Source organism: Thunnus maccoyii, chromosome 6 (genome assembly GCF_910596095.1).
Source record: "Thunnus maccoyii chromosome 6, fThuMac1.1, whole genome shotgun sequence".
Taxonomy (NCBI): domain Eukaryota; kingdom Metazoa; phylum Chordata; class Actinopteri; order Scombriformes; family Scombridae; genus Thunnus; species Thunnus maccoyii.
This window is the reverse complement of record NC_056538.1, coordinates 28,213,902-28,230,884: the sequence shown is the minus strand read 5'-3', so window position 1 is coordinate 28,230,884 and position 16,983 is coordinate 28,213,902. Positions and strand designations below refer to the sequence as shown.

The 16,983-nt window shown below is 45.3% G+C and overlaps 1 protein-coding gene across 1 annotated transcript in view; it reads left to right on the top strand.

Annotated features, from left to right (window-relative positions):
• Positions 1-16,983, top strand: part of cdon (cell adhesion associated, oncogene regulated) — a 33,987-nt gene that overhangs the window by 4,125 nt on the left and 12,879 nt on the right. Inside the window, exons 2-7 of the mRNA XM_042414216.1 lie at positions 10,833-10,971; positions 12,059-12,337; positions 12,843-12,989; positions 13,367-13,510; positions 13,597-13,887; positions 13,973-14,242. Coding sequence (XP_042270150.1) covers positions 10,899-10,971; positions 12,059-12,337; positions 12,843-12,989; positions 13,367-13,510; positions 13,597-13,887; positions 13,973-14,242 — 1,204 coding nt within the window. The 5' untranslated portion in view covers positions 10,833-10,898. The remainder of the gene's footprint in view (positions 1-10,832; positions 10,972-12,058; positions 12,338-12,842; positions 12,990-13,366; positions 13,511-13,596; positions 13,888-13,972; positions 14,243-16,983) is intronic.

Here is a 16,983-nt window from a genome sequence, read left to right as displayed (position 1 = left end):
TTTTTATATTTTTAAGACTGAATAATATTGGGTTATGGACAAAACAAAAAAAAAAGCCTTACACCCACAGTCTACATCCGATGAGTCAGACTACTGTGGCCCCGAAGTGACTGGAAATGAGTTTAAAAACCTAAATCACAATGTGGTTTGGTTGTTTATTTGGTTTCGCGCTGAGATCTGTAATATTATTGCTCTAAAGGATCAACCTTTAGTGGAGTGGAAATGTTCTGAGAGTCATAAAAGAGGAGAGAAAGCAGACTTTTGACCAGCCACTTTATTTGTCATCATTATCACAATATTTTGACCCGCTGGAATTAAATCTTACTCATTTTTCCAAATCTCTGATAGCTAATCCACTTCATCTTCTTAGAATAATAAAGTAGAATTTAGTTGACTGTTGTGTGGTTGATGTTTGACCCTCTCAAGCAAGTATTCCCAAACTAAAACCTGGCTTGTTTTGAACTCTTGACACATAACCCTCCTTTTACTCTCATTGCTCAGGGATTGAGTCATACTGCGGCGTTTTTTTTTTTTCCCATTTTCTAATGCTGGCCTTTACCCTGTGAGCTTCAGCTCCCATTCGTCAAGGACAGACCCACAGCTCAGGGCCCATTAGATGGACAGAGGGGAGTTTTGGGCAGTATGCCAAAGAGCCCCCATGTTCAAGGAGCCAGGGGGGTGCTGATTGACAACACCCAGCAGCCATGAGCACGGGGTCGATGGGAAAGATGGGCAGGTCAGAGAGAGAGAGAGAGAGTTTGAGTTCTCGTGACTGCTGGGTTGGTGAGTGCACCCTACAGCTGCGGCGCTAACAAAAAAAAAAAGACCCTCCGTTTCCCTCCTTAAATTTATTCTAGGGACACGCTGTGAGTGGAATCGACACCGTGTTGAAGTAGCCATGAAGGTAAACGCAGTAGCAGAAGGTGTCACTGGTGTTTATACAGAGCTGTCATTAGTAGCACTTCTTATCTGCTCGGCGCTCTCACTGTCATTATAACTACACAACACATATGTCTCTCAGTGGGACCCCCCCTCCCTATTTCTTCTATGTCCCCCCCGACTCTGACAGATGATCCAAACAGCCCAGCCCCGACTGGCCGTACTATGCAAGCATGTTACTCCAGGACGTTACAGATAGGCCGCATGCTTCCACTGGTAAGGCTCCTCCGAAATGTCAAAGGTGAGCCGACTGTAGCTGGATGTATACACCAGCTTTCAACAGACGGTCGTATCGAGTTTCTAAAAAATTCAGAACCTGGAAGGACCTGAAACTGGATAATGACTTTCGAGAGATTTGAAAAATGAAATGAGAAACATCAGGGCGTAATTGTTAAGACAAACAAACAGTTTTCAGAGCAGCAGAAACAGATGTTCCAGCCAGCCACCGAAATTCAGCGGGACCAAGCGGTACAGGCTGGAGACAGACAGGGGTGCTCGGAGGTCTGCTTCTTCTCTGAAGATGGTTTGTTTTCTGTTAATGTAATGGAAGTACAGGTTTCAACTAAATATATATGTCTGTTCTGAATATGATAAGGGAATGTAAACTAATACCACACACATGGTGCTTTGAGGAAAAATACACTGTCCAGGCGCTCGCAGATAATGAAAATACCTTGACAGCAGATGGTCAAGAGTGGTTTGTGTGATATAGGACAGACTTTTTGATAGAGACCATGATTTTTTACTGAAGGAAAAAATGATGTAAGCTCAGATCAAATCTTGATATGTACTATAACCGGTAGGCTTGATGAAAAGACCAAAGGACCATGACAGACTGCAAAATACTTCTGACGTCTGTTTGAGCCTTTTTTTAGCCTTACAATTTAAGTTTGTTACTTTCTGTAAATACTCTTTATTACGTGCTCATAATCATCCGAGGGAATGCTTTTTGGCTCACGTAGCTATAATATACCGTACGAGCCTTTTTAACATGACGCAGAACACCACATGCATGAGAGAGAACAAAAAGTTCTCCAGGAGGGTTTGACGTGGCATTTTTTACACAATACTCGCCTCTCGCCAAAAACAACTATTTTTCTCATTATTGTCAAGCAAATACATGATGAGACCCATTGTTCCGCGGCCTGTGTCTCATGTAGTTCCCTTATTGATTTCTGAGCCCTAGGGAAGATTTCAGGGGAGTGAACTTCTGAACCGATCCCTTGCTGACAGCTCTCGCAGCAAAACAAAAGTATTTCAGAACATGCGAGGGGATTTTTTTTTTTTTTTTTTTTTTTGCATCCTCAGCGCTCTTCCTGTTTGCAAGATTCATTTCTTTTTCCCTTCCTGAAACTGACCCTACTAAATATGCCTGACTTAGTCTGTCGCCTCAGCGTGGGCCCCAAGAGTTAGTGTCTTTTTCTTTTTGAAACTGCGAGCAACCACAGCTTTCTATTTCAAATGCTGAACCAATAAGTCACATCTGACATGGGGTTTTTTTTCTGCGAACCAGAATGTGTGCGCTGTTGAAAAGCCAGCGCGAGGATCAGCAAGACTATATTAAGGCAAAACTAGTGGCTGGCACTCCCCTCTGGCTGACAAACAGGCTACTTGTTTGAAGGGCTGTTTTTCTCCCAGATCAGAGTGTGAGGCAGTGTGGGTACTGCTGCTGCCTGCCTGCCTCCGGGCCTGTGGTTATGGGTGCCATTTTGGGCCATCCCTTCTCCAAGATGTGGCCCCTCAGGGAGCAATGGAACCTCTTATTTATAAAAGATACTCAAAGTGAGAGGAGGAATTTAAGTCTGAAGGATAAAACATATGGTTCGGTCCAGCCTTTCCTGGATTGTTCTGTGAATGTTTGGAGTCGGAGCGGATAACTGCGCATGCTGTGGAGTGTGTTTCTGCCCTCGTGATGAATGGAAACTCATCTCTGGTTTTACTGACTTTAATCAAGCAAAATAAATCACTGTCATCCCTTCGCGGTGCTCTCACACAGTAGCAAACACACACACAAACCTTCACAAAGAACACACTGAGTTAGCATATGCCACTGGTTCTGTATTATTGCTATGTTTTGCTGTTGTCATGAGGTCGTGTTTCTCTTGGCGGCATCGCAGGCGCTACGTCACCTGCCAAAAGCTCTTCTCACCTCCAACACTGCAGCACTGAGCGGCCCGGACCCTAAACGTGTCGAAGGGGTTTTTTACTATTTGACCAAGAGCCAGAAGTGGAAACTCAGATGATGTGTGTGTTGATGTATCACCACCAAGTTTGTTTTGTGATCTCTCGATTGCCGCACAACAAGCGTGGAGTGTTACAAGGCGAGACGGATAAACATTTAGACAAACTAAATAAAGCATTTACACACTGGATATTTAGCTTTGGGTCCTCAAAGTTGTACGTACAAGGGAGCTGGTTTGTTTGTTTGGGTTTTTGCAAGAGATTTGTGGAATTGGTGAAGAAGACTAATAACCTTTTTACACATGTTTGTTTTTGTTCCGCTGGCTGGCGGTGGAGTTCAGTTTTTTTGCAGACGAGGCTTTCTGTCCCGTAAATCCTCCCCCCTGTGAATACAGCCGTCGCTCCATTATATTTGCAGAGTCAATTCATCATTCTGAGAAATGAAAATAATCTGTGTACTTTCTTTCTCACGCCTCTCAAATGACAAACAAAGCAAAGGCAAACACCCTCAACGCAACCCGATTGAGTTTTTCTTTCTCCTCCAGAGTTTCTTGTCAGCGTCTATCTGGACACTCTGTCATTTTGTTTTTGCTGCACATGTTTGAAATTACATTATTTAATATATGTTTTAGTTTGAAAGTACTTTTGGTCGGCAGCCAGGGACCTATCAGGAGGAGACTGAACAGAAACTGTTGTCTGCTTCTTCGCCGCTTGTTGCCGTAGAGACACAAGGAGTGATGGAATCCAGGAGAGTTGGGGAGCGATGGGAGACTGCACTGAAGGGAGAGGAGTGGGGGTGGCTGGATCAGATCATTGCATACCCGTAGTTCACAGCCCACACAACAGCATTTAGAAACACAGATAGTGTCTTGACTCCCCTGGAGAAGGTAGACGTTTTCAAGACATTTTGGCAAACTCGATCGTTTTTCCTCCCCTGCATCAACGTGTTTTCCCATCATCTCTCTAATCAAGGCTGATATTGAGGAATGTGAATCTGTGGCCTCTTCTGCCCCGGTGCCACGGCTACACAATCCCAGCTCCCCTCTCACCTGGCGTGATGAATCAGACTCTTGGCACATGTTGGAGATCAGTGTTATAACACACCCTGGCCCTGCGGGCAAGAAGGCCCTCTTGTGCATTCCTCCTTTCGATCAGAATTACCTTTTTCGTCTGAGCAGACGTTCCCCTGTGGGCTGAAAGGCCTGTGAAATCAGCCGGAAGGGCCCAGAGTGCTCCAACAATGGGGAAGGGTTGTTAGTTACATGCGCTTTGCAAAAGGTCTCGAGGTGGCCTTGTATGGTGGTGATACCCGGGGATCTGTTTCCAGTGTCCGAGGCCGCTATTGAGTTTCGCCCCTGTGGTTAATCCCGCTGTTCAGGACCTTGGGAAACAACCGTACCTCCCCACCCTCCCGTCCCCCCCCTCACAGATTCCCAGGAAAAACAAGACATTGCAGAACAATCTCCAATTAAGATGGGTCTTACATACTGTACCATTCAGTTCCCACTCTCTCTCTCCCCTCAGTCTCAATCTTTCTACCTCCCTCCCTTTCTCTCCCCTCTCCGCTCTCTGTTTGTGTCCTCGGCCAACAAGCCTCGGGGTGGAATTAACGCTGTCTCCCAGGTCCCGGCCCTGGCACTTTGGGAGGGTCGGGCTTTGGTGAACGGAGGCGTTGGGAGGGGGGGGGGGGAGGTGGTGGTGCTGGGAGGGGGAATGTGTGTCCTTGGTAAACAGGGCTTTGTGGGATGTGACTGTCTGATCCCCCGGGGCCTCTCCTTTCATTCCTCCTCTCGTCTGATCCCACACCACGGCGGTGTCGTCAGGGCTGCGGCGTCACCAGGCTCTGGGACCCGCTTGGCCCCGCTGTCACCCTGCGCCTCCCGGACTGCTGATGCCGTGTCCTCCCGCAGACACACACGCACACACACAGTGTCTGAAAAGCAGACTGTCCTTCAAGACGTATCTCATTCATCTTCTGCACACTCACAGACACGTAAATGATTTATTAAGGAGACTTGCGTTACCTCTCTGCAGGACGTCAGGTTCAGACGAGGGCGTTTATTTTGTATTATGGATCGACTAAACCACTCGAATGTGATTTGCTCCTCACTTGTCATTGTAAAACAAAAAGGACCCTCCTAATTCCCTTAGTCGATTCCAAATCAAGTCTTTCTTTTCTATTCCCTCTCTCCTTCTTTCTATCTGTTTTTTTTTAGCTCATTCTCCTTCTCTAAGTCTGTCCCACTTTTAATAACGTCTCAGTCTTTAATCAGACAGAGTTAGGCTGTACCAGAGGCCCAGTGTTTCCACTCATTAGTTTCCTCTGTGGCCCCAGGCTGCCTCAGTGGGCTCACCCAGACCAATAGAAGAAGCCCATAATGGTCCCCTAGAGTCTCTTCTCTCAGGAGGCTCTTCCCAAGTTCCTGCGCCCGAGCTGAATGTAGTTAGGCTGAATCATCAGTCAGTTTTGGCAGACATGGAAACGAGCTCAGCCATTATCTGTATGTCTCTATCTCTGAGCCAAAAAAAGAGGGAGGAGAAATGAGTCGAGACTTGGCAACTTTTCACCTCCCAGTGAATGTTTCACCTCTTTATACCCCCTTCTCCTTTTACTCCTCTCCCAGAGAGCTTTTCTTTCTATTTTCTCTCATACTGGTGCAGTGCCCATTCAAAACGTGCCCGTTCGGAACGAGCTGCAATACAATGAAAAATTAATACTATTGATGTGAGGTTTGAATGAGTTTATACACCAACAACATGAAAGAAACTTACATTGTATTATACACAGATGTTAAGTACTGTAGTAGTGAATCTTTTCTTATTTCAAGTATAATGAGGGCTGCATTTAAAATACATAACAGAGAGCTTTTGAAAAAATGTGCATCCTAAAATAAAGTGGATCAATCATATTGGGTTCTTGGATCGTTTATTTTCTGTGGCTTCAGTCAGGATCACTTGAGTGGGTATATTTGCTCAAAAGATTTGTGCTTATATGAGACATTCTGGTTTTGAACTGCCCGTGGGAAGTAGCCTAAGAGTCTGTCCATTCTTGATTAAAAGCTGTGTTTTCGCTGTCTACTTTTCTCTTTTTAGAGCATGCCATGTGAAAAAACTTTTCTCTGACTCGCTGTACAGCTCTGATCGCCAGCTGTGCTTATGCTTATGGTTTTATTATTATGGAGTACCTAAAATCTGATTTTTTTTTTTTTTGGTGAAAACAACTCATACAGGGGCTTGAGGGTTTAATGATCACTGGCACTCAATATTTTCAGTAGTTTTTTCGTTATTTGACTATTATTCAGATCATTGCATTTCCAGTTAGGCCCTATGCAATTTCCAAATCATCAAATTTGATCCTGTGTAAGAATATCCACTTGCACAAATCCAGATTCATTTCTAGATTCAGAGAAATGCTCCACTCCAGCAGTGGAGGACGGTCACACCTTCAACACCCTGCTGTTTTTACTCCTGGACAGCATACTCCGCGCCCAGACACAGAGTTGAGTGGCTCACTGTTCGCTTGTTTATTCACAGTTTATTAATATTAGACATGTCGCCTGTCCAAGCACACCATGTACTATACTTACTTTACTTTTCTCTGACTCGCTGTACAGCTCTGATCTCCGGCTGTGCTCATGACATGCAGTCGCAGAGCCTTGAAGCCCCGCCCCCCCCTGCTGCAGAGCTGAGCGGCTCGTTGTTTGCTTGTTTATTAAAGTTTATTAATATTGAATGTATTGCGTGTCTAAATTGCACCAAATTTGACACTGCATTTCCTTGGGTCCCTAGCAATACAGCTGCCAAGTGTGAAGTAGATTGGACGAATGGTTCTTGAGATATGCAAAGGACAAACATACATACATACATACATACATACATACATACATACATACAGACAGTCCTTGCTAGTTAAATGCTATTCCCCCATTGCCTCTCGTCTTTTTGTTTTGAATTTATCTCCCATCTCTTGTGTGTGTGTGTGTGTGTCTCTGTCTTTCTCTGTGAGTCTGTCTCTCTCTCTCTTTCTCTGTGGAGCTGAGGAATGTGTGCGCTGCAGATCTTCTGTCAGTGAGATGTGGGGCGAGTGCAGACAGGTTTGGGGTATAGCATGTGAATCAGCTTCAATGTGCAGGTCAGATTAGACCATCATACCAGAAAGGACTTGCTCTTTCTCTTACACCCCACTGCTCCCTTATCCTTAATATCTTTATCTCTAACTCTGAACTTCAATCCCAGGTATTTGTTTCAATTATCCTATTTTTTTTTTGAACAAGATAAACCTTTCAGAATTTCTGGATTTGCACCAATCCAGTATTGATTGCCAGAGCAGTCAGGATCGGCCCCTGTTATCGGATCAGCAGTGGAGCTGCTTCATGATGTTTGCCGTTGGCTTTCATTCAGCTGTGCAGTCTTGTGAAGCGGAGAGGCCAGGCCCCTGCCTCAGTCAGCAGCACCAGTTGTGACCTGTTCTTCCTCTGCCCTCCAGGTCTTTGATGCTCCACCGCGTTGCTTTTGTCCCTGTTTACCCAATATGACAGGGATATGGGCCAGCCCCACATGGGGGCAGATGGGGCTTTAAGTAGTTCCTGCCAAGGACTCCAAAAAGGAGTGCAGGTGCTAACCCCCCCCAGAACCTGAACCCCTTTCCTTTCCCTGAGGGCAGCCTGTCAGGCTGTTTATTTTCTCCTGTGTCATCACCAGGAATCCCTCTTGTCCTGTGAGGGAAAAGATGGTGCTATTCCTGTGTCTGAGTTTTGTATTACTCTCAAGGTGGATAAATAAAGGTGCTGCCTCTCTATAGTATATCTCTACTATGAATTCCTTTGGAAGGGAGCACGGAAGATAAAGGTTACAGAGTAAGTGAGGGATGCCTAGGAAGACTGCTGTTTTTCCTCGCTTTCACACACTTAAGCCAGGTGTCAGTCAAAAATGTCCCAAACATACATGGTCAAACCCCCCACCCGAAAAAGAGAGGAACTTTTCCACTTGAACTCACTGACACTAGCCCCATTTATTTTCATAAACTGTCCCTGTGTCTGTATATCAGCTTTCAACGGCCCAGAGTCTGTATGCAAGATGTCTCTTCAATTTATAGCTGGTTGACCTGTCTTGAAAACGGCCCTGCATCTACAACGTAAGTGTAAAAACAGAGTAACACAAGATCAGATTTGGGCCAGGAGGAGGAAATCTGGAGCAGGAATTTTTTCCGTTAAGTAGTATGGTCTGGAGTTTTGGATAAAGAGAGCAGAGCAGTGAGAGAGTGGGCTGGCTGGCTGCAGATCAGCGTTGGACCAGAGGAGACGGCTCTCAGGCTGATCAGACTTCATTTTACAGGGACTTCCCCTTTGTCAAAGGGCCACTCCAGCTTTTGTCTGGGTGTCTACTCAGGAGGAAGCAGGGCTTACCTTTCCATGCAGCCAGTGCTGCCAGCATCAGTACGATTCTCTGTGATGAGGGATACAAGATATCCTCACAGTGTCTGTCTCCACTGAGGCGGCTTCATGGTGGCGGATGTCAGAGGAAAGCCAAACAGATAAGATGGAGGAATGATGCCCCTGTGTTTCCTCGTTGCGCCAGATCAATGGGCCAGATAGGCAGCTGTGTGTGTGTTTACACAAGGGCACCCAGTCGCTGCTTTAATGCCCATCTGCTACGCACACTGGGAGGAAGTAACGGGTTAAAATAAGAGAGAGTGAGGTAGATAGAGAGGGAGTTACAGTATCAGCTCCGGTTTCTCATACTGTGTGCCAATATACCCGTGCCTAGCTGTGCATTTTTATAGCTGTGTTGTTATTATTGTAATTATATATCATTATTCCGGCAGAGAGAGAAAGATAGTTTCCACTGATGACATGGGGGCAGTGTGCGGGGCCTGTTGCAACTCGTGGGATGGAGAAACGCTAGCCTGCAAGATGTGGGTTTGATCCGCCTGAATGAGCTTGCACACACTCAAACCAGAGCCTGTAGTACAGCGCGTACACCACGTACCGTACACAATGTAGTATGTTAGTATGTTTAGTATGTTAAATCCTAAAGTCAGATCACAGATTGTTCACAGTAGCAGTTCAGCCAGAATCATGCTGAAATTTGTTACTACTGACAGAGATTTATTGTTTTTACCTGTTTTTATTCTTTTAAGCACTTTTACACCTGTTTTGTGTGGAATGTTTGGTAATGTGTGTGTATAAGCAGTGAAATGTGTGTGTGTGTGTGTGTGTGATTGTGTGTGTGTACGTGTGTGAAACTGAGAGAGCTGGAGGTGACCTCTGGGGCTGGTCCAGGGCCACCAGACACCCGCTGGTTCACCCTCTCTCTGCTCTTCTCTGACCTTTGACCTCTGGGTGAGAAGGGGGCGTGAGCCAGGAGCTGGGAGAGTTTATTATTTCCTGCCTCTTCTCTCCTCCTCCTCCTCCTCCTCCTCCTCCTCCTCTCAGGATGCCATCAGAGAGAGAGAGAGAGAGAGAGAGAGAGAGAGAGCGAGATGAACAGAGTGAGAATGAGTATATGAATAAAGCATCTGTGTCTCAGTGGAAAGACCATAAAGGAGCAAACGTCCTTCTAGCATCTCTCCAAACTACTGCTGGAACTGCAACTCAATTTGTCAGTCAACAGAAAATAAATCAATGATAATTTTGAAAACATATTAACAGGTAAAGTCATTTGTTAAGCAAAAAGTCTTTGCTGCTTTTCTCTGTTTTTTTATATAATTTAAATTCGAATATCTTTGGGTTTTAGACTGTTGTACTGACAGAAACAACTTGCATTCTTTGAAATTGTGATGGCCATAGCTCTACTCCAACTAATCTACTGGGACCCAGCAGCTGTACTGCAACCTTTAGAGGAGGCTAAACAAACTGACCCGCTTGATTGTCGAGCAGATGAAACAATGTTTAGGTTAGAGAACGAGTGTAAGAAACCTGTTCAGCTTCACCGATCCCACCCAGACATCATCCTTTTAATTTGACCCACCCTTCAGTCCCGGTCGGCCCTTCCGCTAACATCTGCGAGCCACTGAAGCGCCAGTGTGAATATCACAGCTGGACGGCCATTGTCCCTTCGGCCTCAGGCTCAAACCCTGGTTACCAACCAGGAACCTGGGATCAAAGCCTGCCCGGATTACTCTTAGAAAAAGGAGGAGGAGGTGCCGCAGTTGGAGGGGGTCGGGTTGAAAAGGATAGAGGAATGCTCCTAATTACGTGCCCTCCACTTCTTTTCTATCTCTCCCTTTGGCTCTTCTCTTGTCTCCCTCTGTGTGTCTGGGCCTGCACTTCAGGCTACAGTGAACCTATGAGGAAGCAACACAGTGTGACAAGAGAGTGATATTAAGAGTGAGGCGACAGTCTCTCCACAGCCACTCCATTAGCGGGAGATCTCAGCAGCCCAGTGGGAGAGAGGGGCAGGGTGGCAGAGAGGCTGGACATTCCAGCCTCCGTGGAGACACCGAGGTGGGTGAGAAGAGGGGTCAGAGGAGAGGGTGTGAGATGGAGATCAAGGAGTGTGTAAAGGGGATGTGTCGTGAAGATTAGGAGGATTGTCGTACAGGATTCATTTGGAACCTAATAGATTTTTCCCACTGAGATCCACCTTTGAAATCCTCCGCCAGCTTGTTTTCCTGATCATTTTTGTCTTTCTCATCCTTTGCCGTCATGCTGTCATGTTTCCCCGCAGAGCTCTGGTTTGACGTGTTCCTCCTTCTCTTCTGTGTGTTGCAGGTTTGCTGAACAGTCGAGGGCGTGCGTGCTGGGCAACACGGCTGCTGGCAGGGGTCAAAGTGCACCATGGACAGTGGCCTAAGGGTCCTCCTGTCCACTGTGCTGTGTCTCAGCCAGTCCCTGCTTATCAGCTGCTCATGTAAGTTGCTGTCCTACTCTCAGCTTTACACGGATGGGAGTGGTGAGATCCCTTTTCCTAGAAGAACCTCCTAGTAGTCGCTGTATGATATCTGCGCTGGTTGGAATTAGCGAGCAGCTTTTAAGCATCTTTCAGCTCTTTGTTTTGGTTTTATGGCCTGCAAATTGTGCCCTATTTAACCATTTAACCATATTTAACCACTGTATACTGCCTACCCAGCACCAAATAACAGATAAATAGTGAGGTGAGACCCAGTGAGTTAACAGCAGGGTGAATATTGGACCCATGATTCATCATGTAGACAAATGCATGACTCCAAATGAATGTTGTTCCTAGTCTGCTTGGATGTATAACAGGAAACTGTTCGCTACCATATTTGACATAACTACTATATCACTTTAAGGTGATAATATGCCATATGATAGGACTTTATGTGGAGTTCTTCTGCCTCTAGAATACCAAAAGTAAAGTATCACAGCTTTAAAGCCATAATTTGTGATTTTTTTTTTTCATGCTCAAGGCTTATTTTGCAGTTCTAAACTAAACATCTGGTGTTGGGTAGGTCTGTTCTTTGGCAGAAAGCTAAAGAAACAGATTACAATGATAGCCATAATGGCAGCAAAGCAAAGGTTGTTGCCTCCTGACATTCAAGCTTAATTAAGAGAAAAGAAAATGATGTCAGCATTAGCCACATGGTTTCACTGATAATAGATCTTTTTCATTTTTACAGCAAAAACAACACAACAAAAGCCTCTCCGAGATGTTGCGCATTTAAAGGGTCGGTTCACCCAAAATACAAGAAAACCATACAGTATTTCTCACTTATCACATAGCACACAGTGTTAGTTTCAGTTGTCCAGGATTTGAGACATCAGATTTCTTTGACCACCACAAAAAAAGATTCGGTTCAGCTCCTTGAACTATGGTGGAAACAGAAATCTATGCATGTCTTTAAAGCAGTAGAGGTAAATGAGAATATATGTTCTTATGTAATTTGGGTAAATCGACCATTGGCCAGAAAATACTTGTTTGTCCACATTCAACAATCTAAACCAGTTTTTTTTCTCCCCTTTTGTTTCCTTATCAGCTCAATATCCCTCTTTCCGCTCTGAGCCGGCCTCCTTGGTTCAGAGTCATGGCTCTGTCGCTCGTCTGCACTGCTCAGTAAGCCCTCCATCAGCGGTGGTTTCCTGGCGCTTCAGAGGCCTTCCCCTGGACCCCGACACCCTGCCCGGTGTGGAGCTGAATGGAGGTTCCCTCGCCATCTCCTCCCTTAAGCCCAGCCATGCCGGCGTCTATCAGTGTGTAGCACGCTTAGACCACGGGCCGGCTATCGCCAGCCGCTTCGCGCGTGTGGCCATAGCAGGTACGGATGCAGAGAATTACCCTTTTGTGCATACTTCTACTCACTTCAAAGCTGGGCGGTAAAGAAAGAAAGGAAGTTGCTTTGAGAAAAGGAAGGCCATTTTGTGAGTATGCAACACTTAGAAAGAATGCCTGTCTTCAGCTGCCTGCTGCTGAGTGGCGGAGGGAAGGAAGCAGTAGGAGTTTTTACTCGGGCACCCTTCCAGATGCCTCTCAACCGGTATCCTTAATGAGCCTTGGGCTTTCCTGTGTAGTGTGTTATGTTCCTGCTGGGATGCTGCTTGCCGTTGGACAGTACACTAAGCGGTTGACCCTGATCTGGAACTGTATCAGACATGAATAGAATCACTCACTGCAACAATAAACAAACCCAGTGATCCAACACAAACATCTTGACCCAAGTAGCACTATTCGTCTTTGTTCTCGACCGCGCTGAAAGTCCAATATGCTGCACAGAGAGTGAGTTTAACTAAAAAAGACTCTTCTTTTTCTTTTGTCCCTTGCAGAAATATCAGAATATGAAGATGGCCGACGGCGGTCATTATCAGTGCAGGAAGGCAGCACTGTTCGTATAGAGTGTCCTCTACCGCACAGTGTCCCTCCAGCCCTGCCGAGGCTAAGGGTACGAGGGGAACGGATAGAAGTGTCAACAGGTATGTTTGAACCCAGAGTATAAATATAAAAGTTTCTTCTTATGTTTTTTCAAATAATTCCTTTCACTAGATATGACGAGGTACGCTGTAAGGCAATAGAAATTTGAAGATTTTACTTTACTATTAATATCGTTCACATCTCATGGTATTAGCGTATTGTAGGAAATGTTGCAAATCAATAAGCAGGACTTCTTTATGGCAACATAAAGGTGTGATGGAGTTCCTTGATTTGACATTTATTTGATTTTCCAGAAAATACACTACTTCACAATATATATCAATATCACATTTCATTCATATAGCTCACCCCTATTGGACACACTATCTTTATAAGCTTCTGTGCTACCACTGAAACTTCTGTATCCTTCTCTTTTCAGATGACTATTTAGTTCTTCCATCTGGGAACCTCCAGATTATCTCTGTATCAGCCCAGCACCAAGGCATGTATAAATGTGGTGCATACAACCCTGTTACAGGAGAAACCGTCATGCAGCCTCATGGTACCAAAATCTCAGTCAGATGTAAGTCAGATAACGTTTAATTTAAGTATCTCACCTGCGTTTTCTGTTATTTTTACTAACATGCCTTATTTTATTTTTTTGGATAGATTCAGACCCCTCCTCACCCGTGTGGATAGCTTACCCCACCGCCCCCATCACTGTGTCGCTGCAGCAGTCACAGCCGCTCACGTTGGAGTGTATCGTGTCTGGTAGTCGTGCACCGGCGGCCGTATGGTTTAAGAATGGGAAGGAGTTCACGCTGGGGCCTTCTCACCAACTACAGCACAACAACCTGGCTTTTGTTACGGTGACAAGGAGTGATGAAGGAAGTTACACCTGTGCTGCTGAGACCGAGAGAGGGACTGTGATCAGTGCCAACTATACTGTGAATGTTCTTGGTAAGAAAAGGATAAGAAATGTTTTGAAACTTTTTGCAACAGAGACATTGACGGTGAAGTTACTCTTTCATCCTCTCCTCCACAGAGCCTGTGTCCGTCACAGAGGGCCCGACCAACCAGCTCGTCTCTCCCGGCTCCTCCGCTCGTTTCACCTGCGTAGCAAGAGGAAACCCCTCCCCAAACATCACCTGGCTGTTCAACGCTGATCCCGTCACCCCATCGCACCGCTTTCAGATCTCTGGATCTTCACTTGTTATCACAGACGTGACGCCGCAGGATGACGGCGTGTATCAGTGTCTGCTGGACAACGGGATTAGCTCGACACAGTCGTTCGGCGTCCTTACAGTGCAATCAGGTATGCCTCTATTAGTCATGTTATAGTGATTAAACATACAGTCTATAAAACGTAAGAAAATAAAGTTCTCAGAGCTGAAGATGACATGGTGCAAAACCCAGAGATATTTAATTTACAATTATGAAAATTCAGAAAAGTAGCAAATCCTCATATTTAAGAAGGTGGAACCAGGGATTGATTTCAAAATTATGTATTCTCTGTCAAGCGACTAATTGTTTCAGTACGACTTATAGACATATGCTTGTTTCTAAAACCTCCTCAACCCCTCTGCTCCCATCATCACTCTTTGATTTCCCTCTCAAAACACTCAAAACAAGGTAAAACTGGATCCAGTGCTGCATTGCCACTATGTAACACTCTGAGATCATGACTTAAACTTTGTTCTGTGAGTTTGTACATTGACGCCTGATACCAAACGAAGCAGGTTGAGAGAAGCAGCGTAATTATAAATTGTTACAGAAACTCTTGGTAGTGTTGGAAAGGGTTAAGGCCGAGGGTTAAGGCATCTTACCAGGCAGGATCTCTGTGGGCCTGCGCATACAGTATCTGCAGGGAGTCCTTGCTCTGTGAGTGTGAGTGTGTGTGTGTGTGTGTGTGTGTGTGTGTGTTTTTCTGAGGGCCGGTAGGAGAGGCTTGGCCAAGGCCGCCCTCCTCCTGAGCCTTGAACTGAGCTTGAGCGTGAGAGTGAGCTTTGTGCACGCCGTCGGGGATAAGCCCCCGGACGCTGGAATGTAAGGAGTAGCCGTGAAGGGTTATGACGAGGACCAGACCACCCAGCTGTCAACATCATACACAACTGCCTTTTATTTATTAACACATCACAACCCTCCCCCTCCACCGTTCTCCCCCCCCCCAAGCCTCCCCTCTTCTCCCTCCTCAGCCGCTCTATACTAGGGCCCCATTCCTCAGCTCGCCCCTCTATCTGCAGAATGATTAATACAGCTACATGCAGTACATAGGGAGTACAAATCAGACAGGATAGAGTGGGTTTGCTGCAAAACATTTGCTCCCCCCCTACAGACCAAAGGAAGAAGAATGAGATTTAATATCTTTTTAGGTTTAGTAACACCATTTATACACAAAAACAGAATGTGAAGCTGATAAGAGGGATGTACTCAGCAGTGAGGTCAGTTTGCGTCGGGTCGTTTTTTTGGGTACCAGGTACCGAAGCTTATCAAATGCCCATTGCATTCAAAGTAAACAGTATTGTTAGTGGGTGTTCTCCGTCATTGTAATTAATCGCAGAAAACAATCTGAAATATATTTGGTTTTCTGTTTGGCATTGTTATTTCTGTCACCATGACAACCCCCCGCTTTCATCCGATTTAGATGAATGTGCCACAGGGGAGATGCGGCGTCCTTATTCCGTCATTTTATTGGCTGTCTCCTTCCTGTCATTCTCATCAACACCCGCTGGGCTCTCCGGTTTCCAAATAACCAAACTGACAGCTCTGCCATAGCGACAACTAGTGCTAGAATTAATATTTTATCAGCTGATTTACTGAAAATTATTCAACAATTGTAATAATTGATTAATAAGTCACCTATCAAGCAAAAAACCAAAGTATTCTTTAGTTTTAGCTTCTGAACTTTTAATATTTCTTGCTTTTTATGTCACTGTATATTGGATATCTTTATATATATTGGATTTAAAGACATCACCTTGTGTACCTTGTGGAAATTGTGATAGGCCTTTTTCACAATTTTCTGATATTTTCTAAACCAAATTAAGAGATAAATTGACAAAACAACTGATAGATTAATGGATAATGAAAGTAATTATTAGTTATAGCCCTAATGCAACTGCCAACTCTTCACCGCATCGCTGATAGAAAGGAGATACTCAGACGTCTATAAAAAATACATCCACAAGTCCTTCAGTGAGCTGAGCTCAGTTCAAACCGAGGCTCTCATCTCTGCCGGTAATCCTCTGTGATTTACTATCCCATTTACTCCCAGGTGTTCTTCTCTAATGGACTGACCTTTTTTTTCTGTGACGGACCTGGCAGCATATCTCTGTCCAGGTGTAGTAGCACTTACTCAACAAGATATATCATTCCTCTCCATCAGATGGTGAGAATGCTGCCTGTGGCCTTAATTGCCTCCTCTCATATCTCAGTGTGGTGAAGGAGGAGCCCCGGCCGTGGTGAAACTATGAGTCAGAGTTGTGGAGAGGCGAGAGCGGTGCAGGGCAAAGGGAGGGACAGAGCAGGAGAGTGTGTAGGACTGGATGTAGTGCTGGGGTCTGATTCTCTTCGGTATTTTAATGGTTGGCGTGTGGAATGTGTGGCAGCTGGCCGTAGTCCCAGGATCAGGTCTAGTGTTACCAGCTCCGGGCCTGTTTGTTTTACAAAGTGAACCGGTGCCGCAGACGCAAAAAAACTTGCCTGAAAGTGGACCCAGTACCCTACACTGTTTCCCTGTGTCAAGCCTCGCTGCTTTAACCTCCTTATTCACTTGTTTAGGTTTTAATATCCAATCATGGTGCTCTCTGACCCCAGTGGTGTGGCTCAGAGTTGAGAGGTCCCTGCTCACGTAGGCTGTGCTCAGTGTCCTCCGAACGTCTATGAAAAATTCCACCCGGGCTCTGCCAAAACTGTGTCAGCCATAATAAGGCTCCCAGCTTGCATAATTTGCCCAGGTGGACTGCTCTGGCTCTGGCATAGATTTATGAAAAAAAAAACAAACAAAGCATGATTATGTAGCGCTGCAGAGATCCAGGTTTTCTTGTTATTTTATGT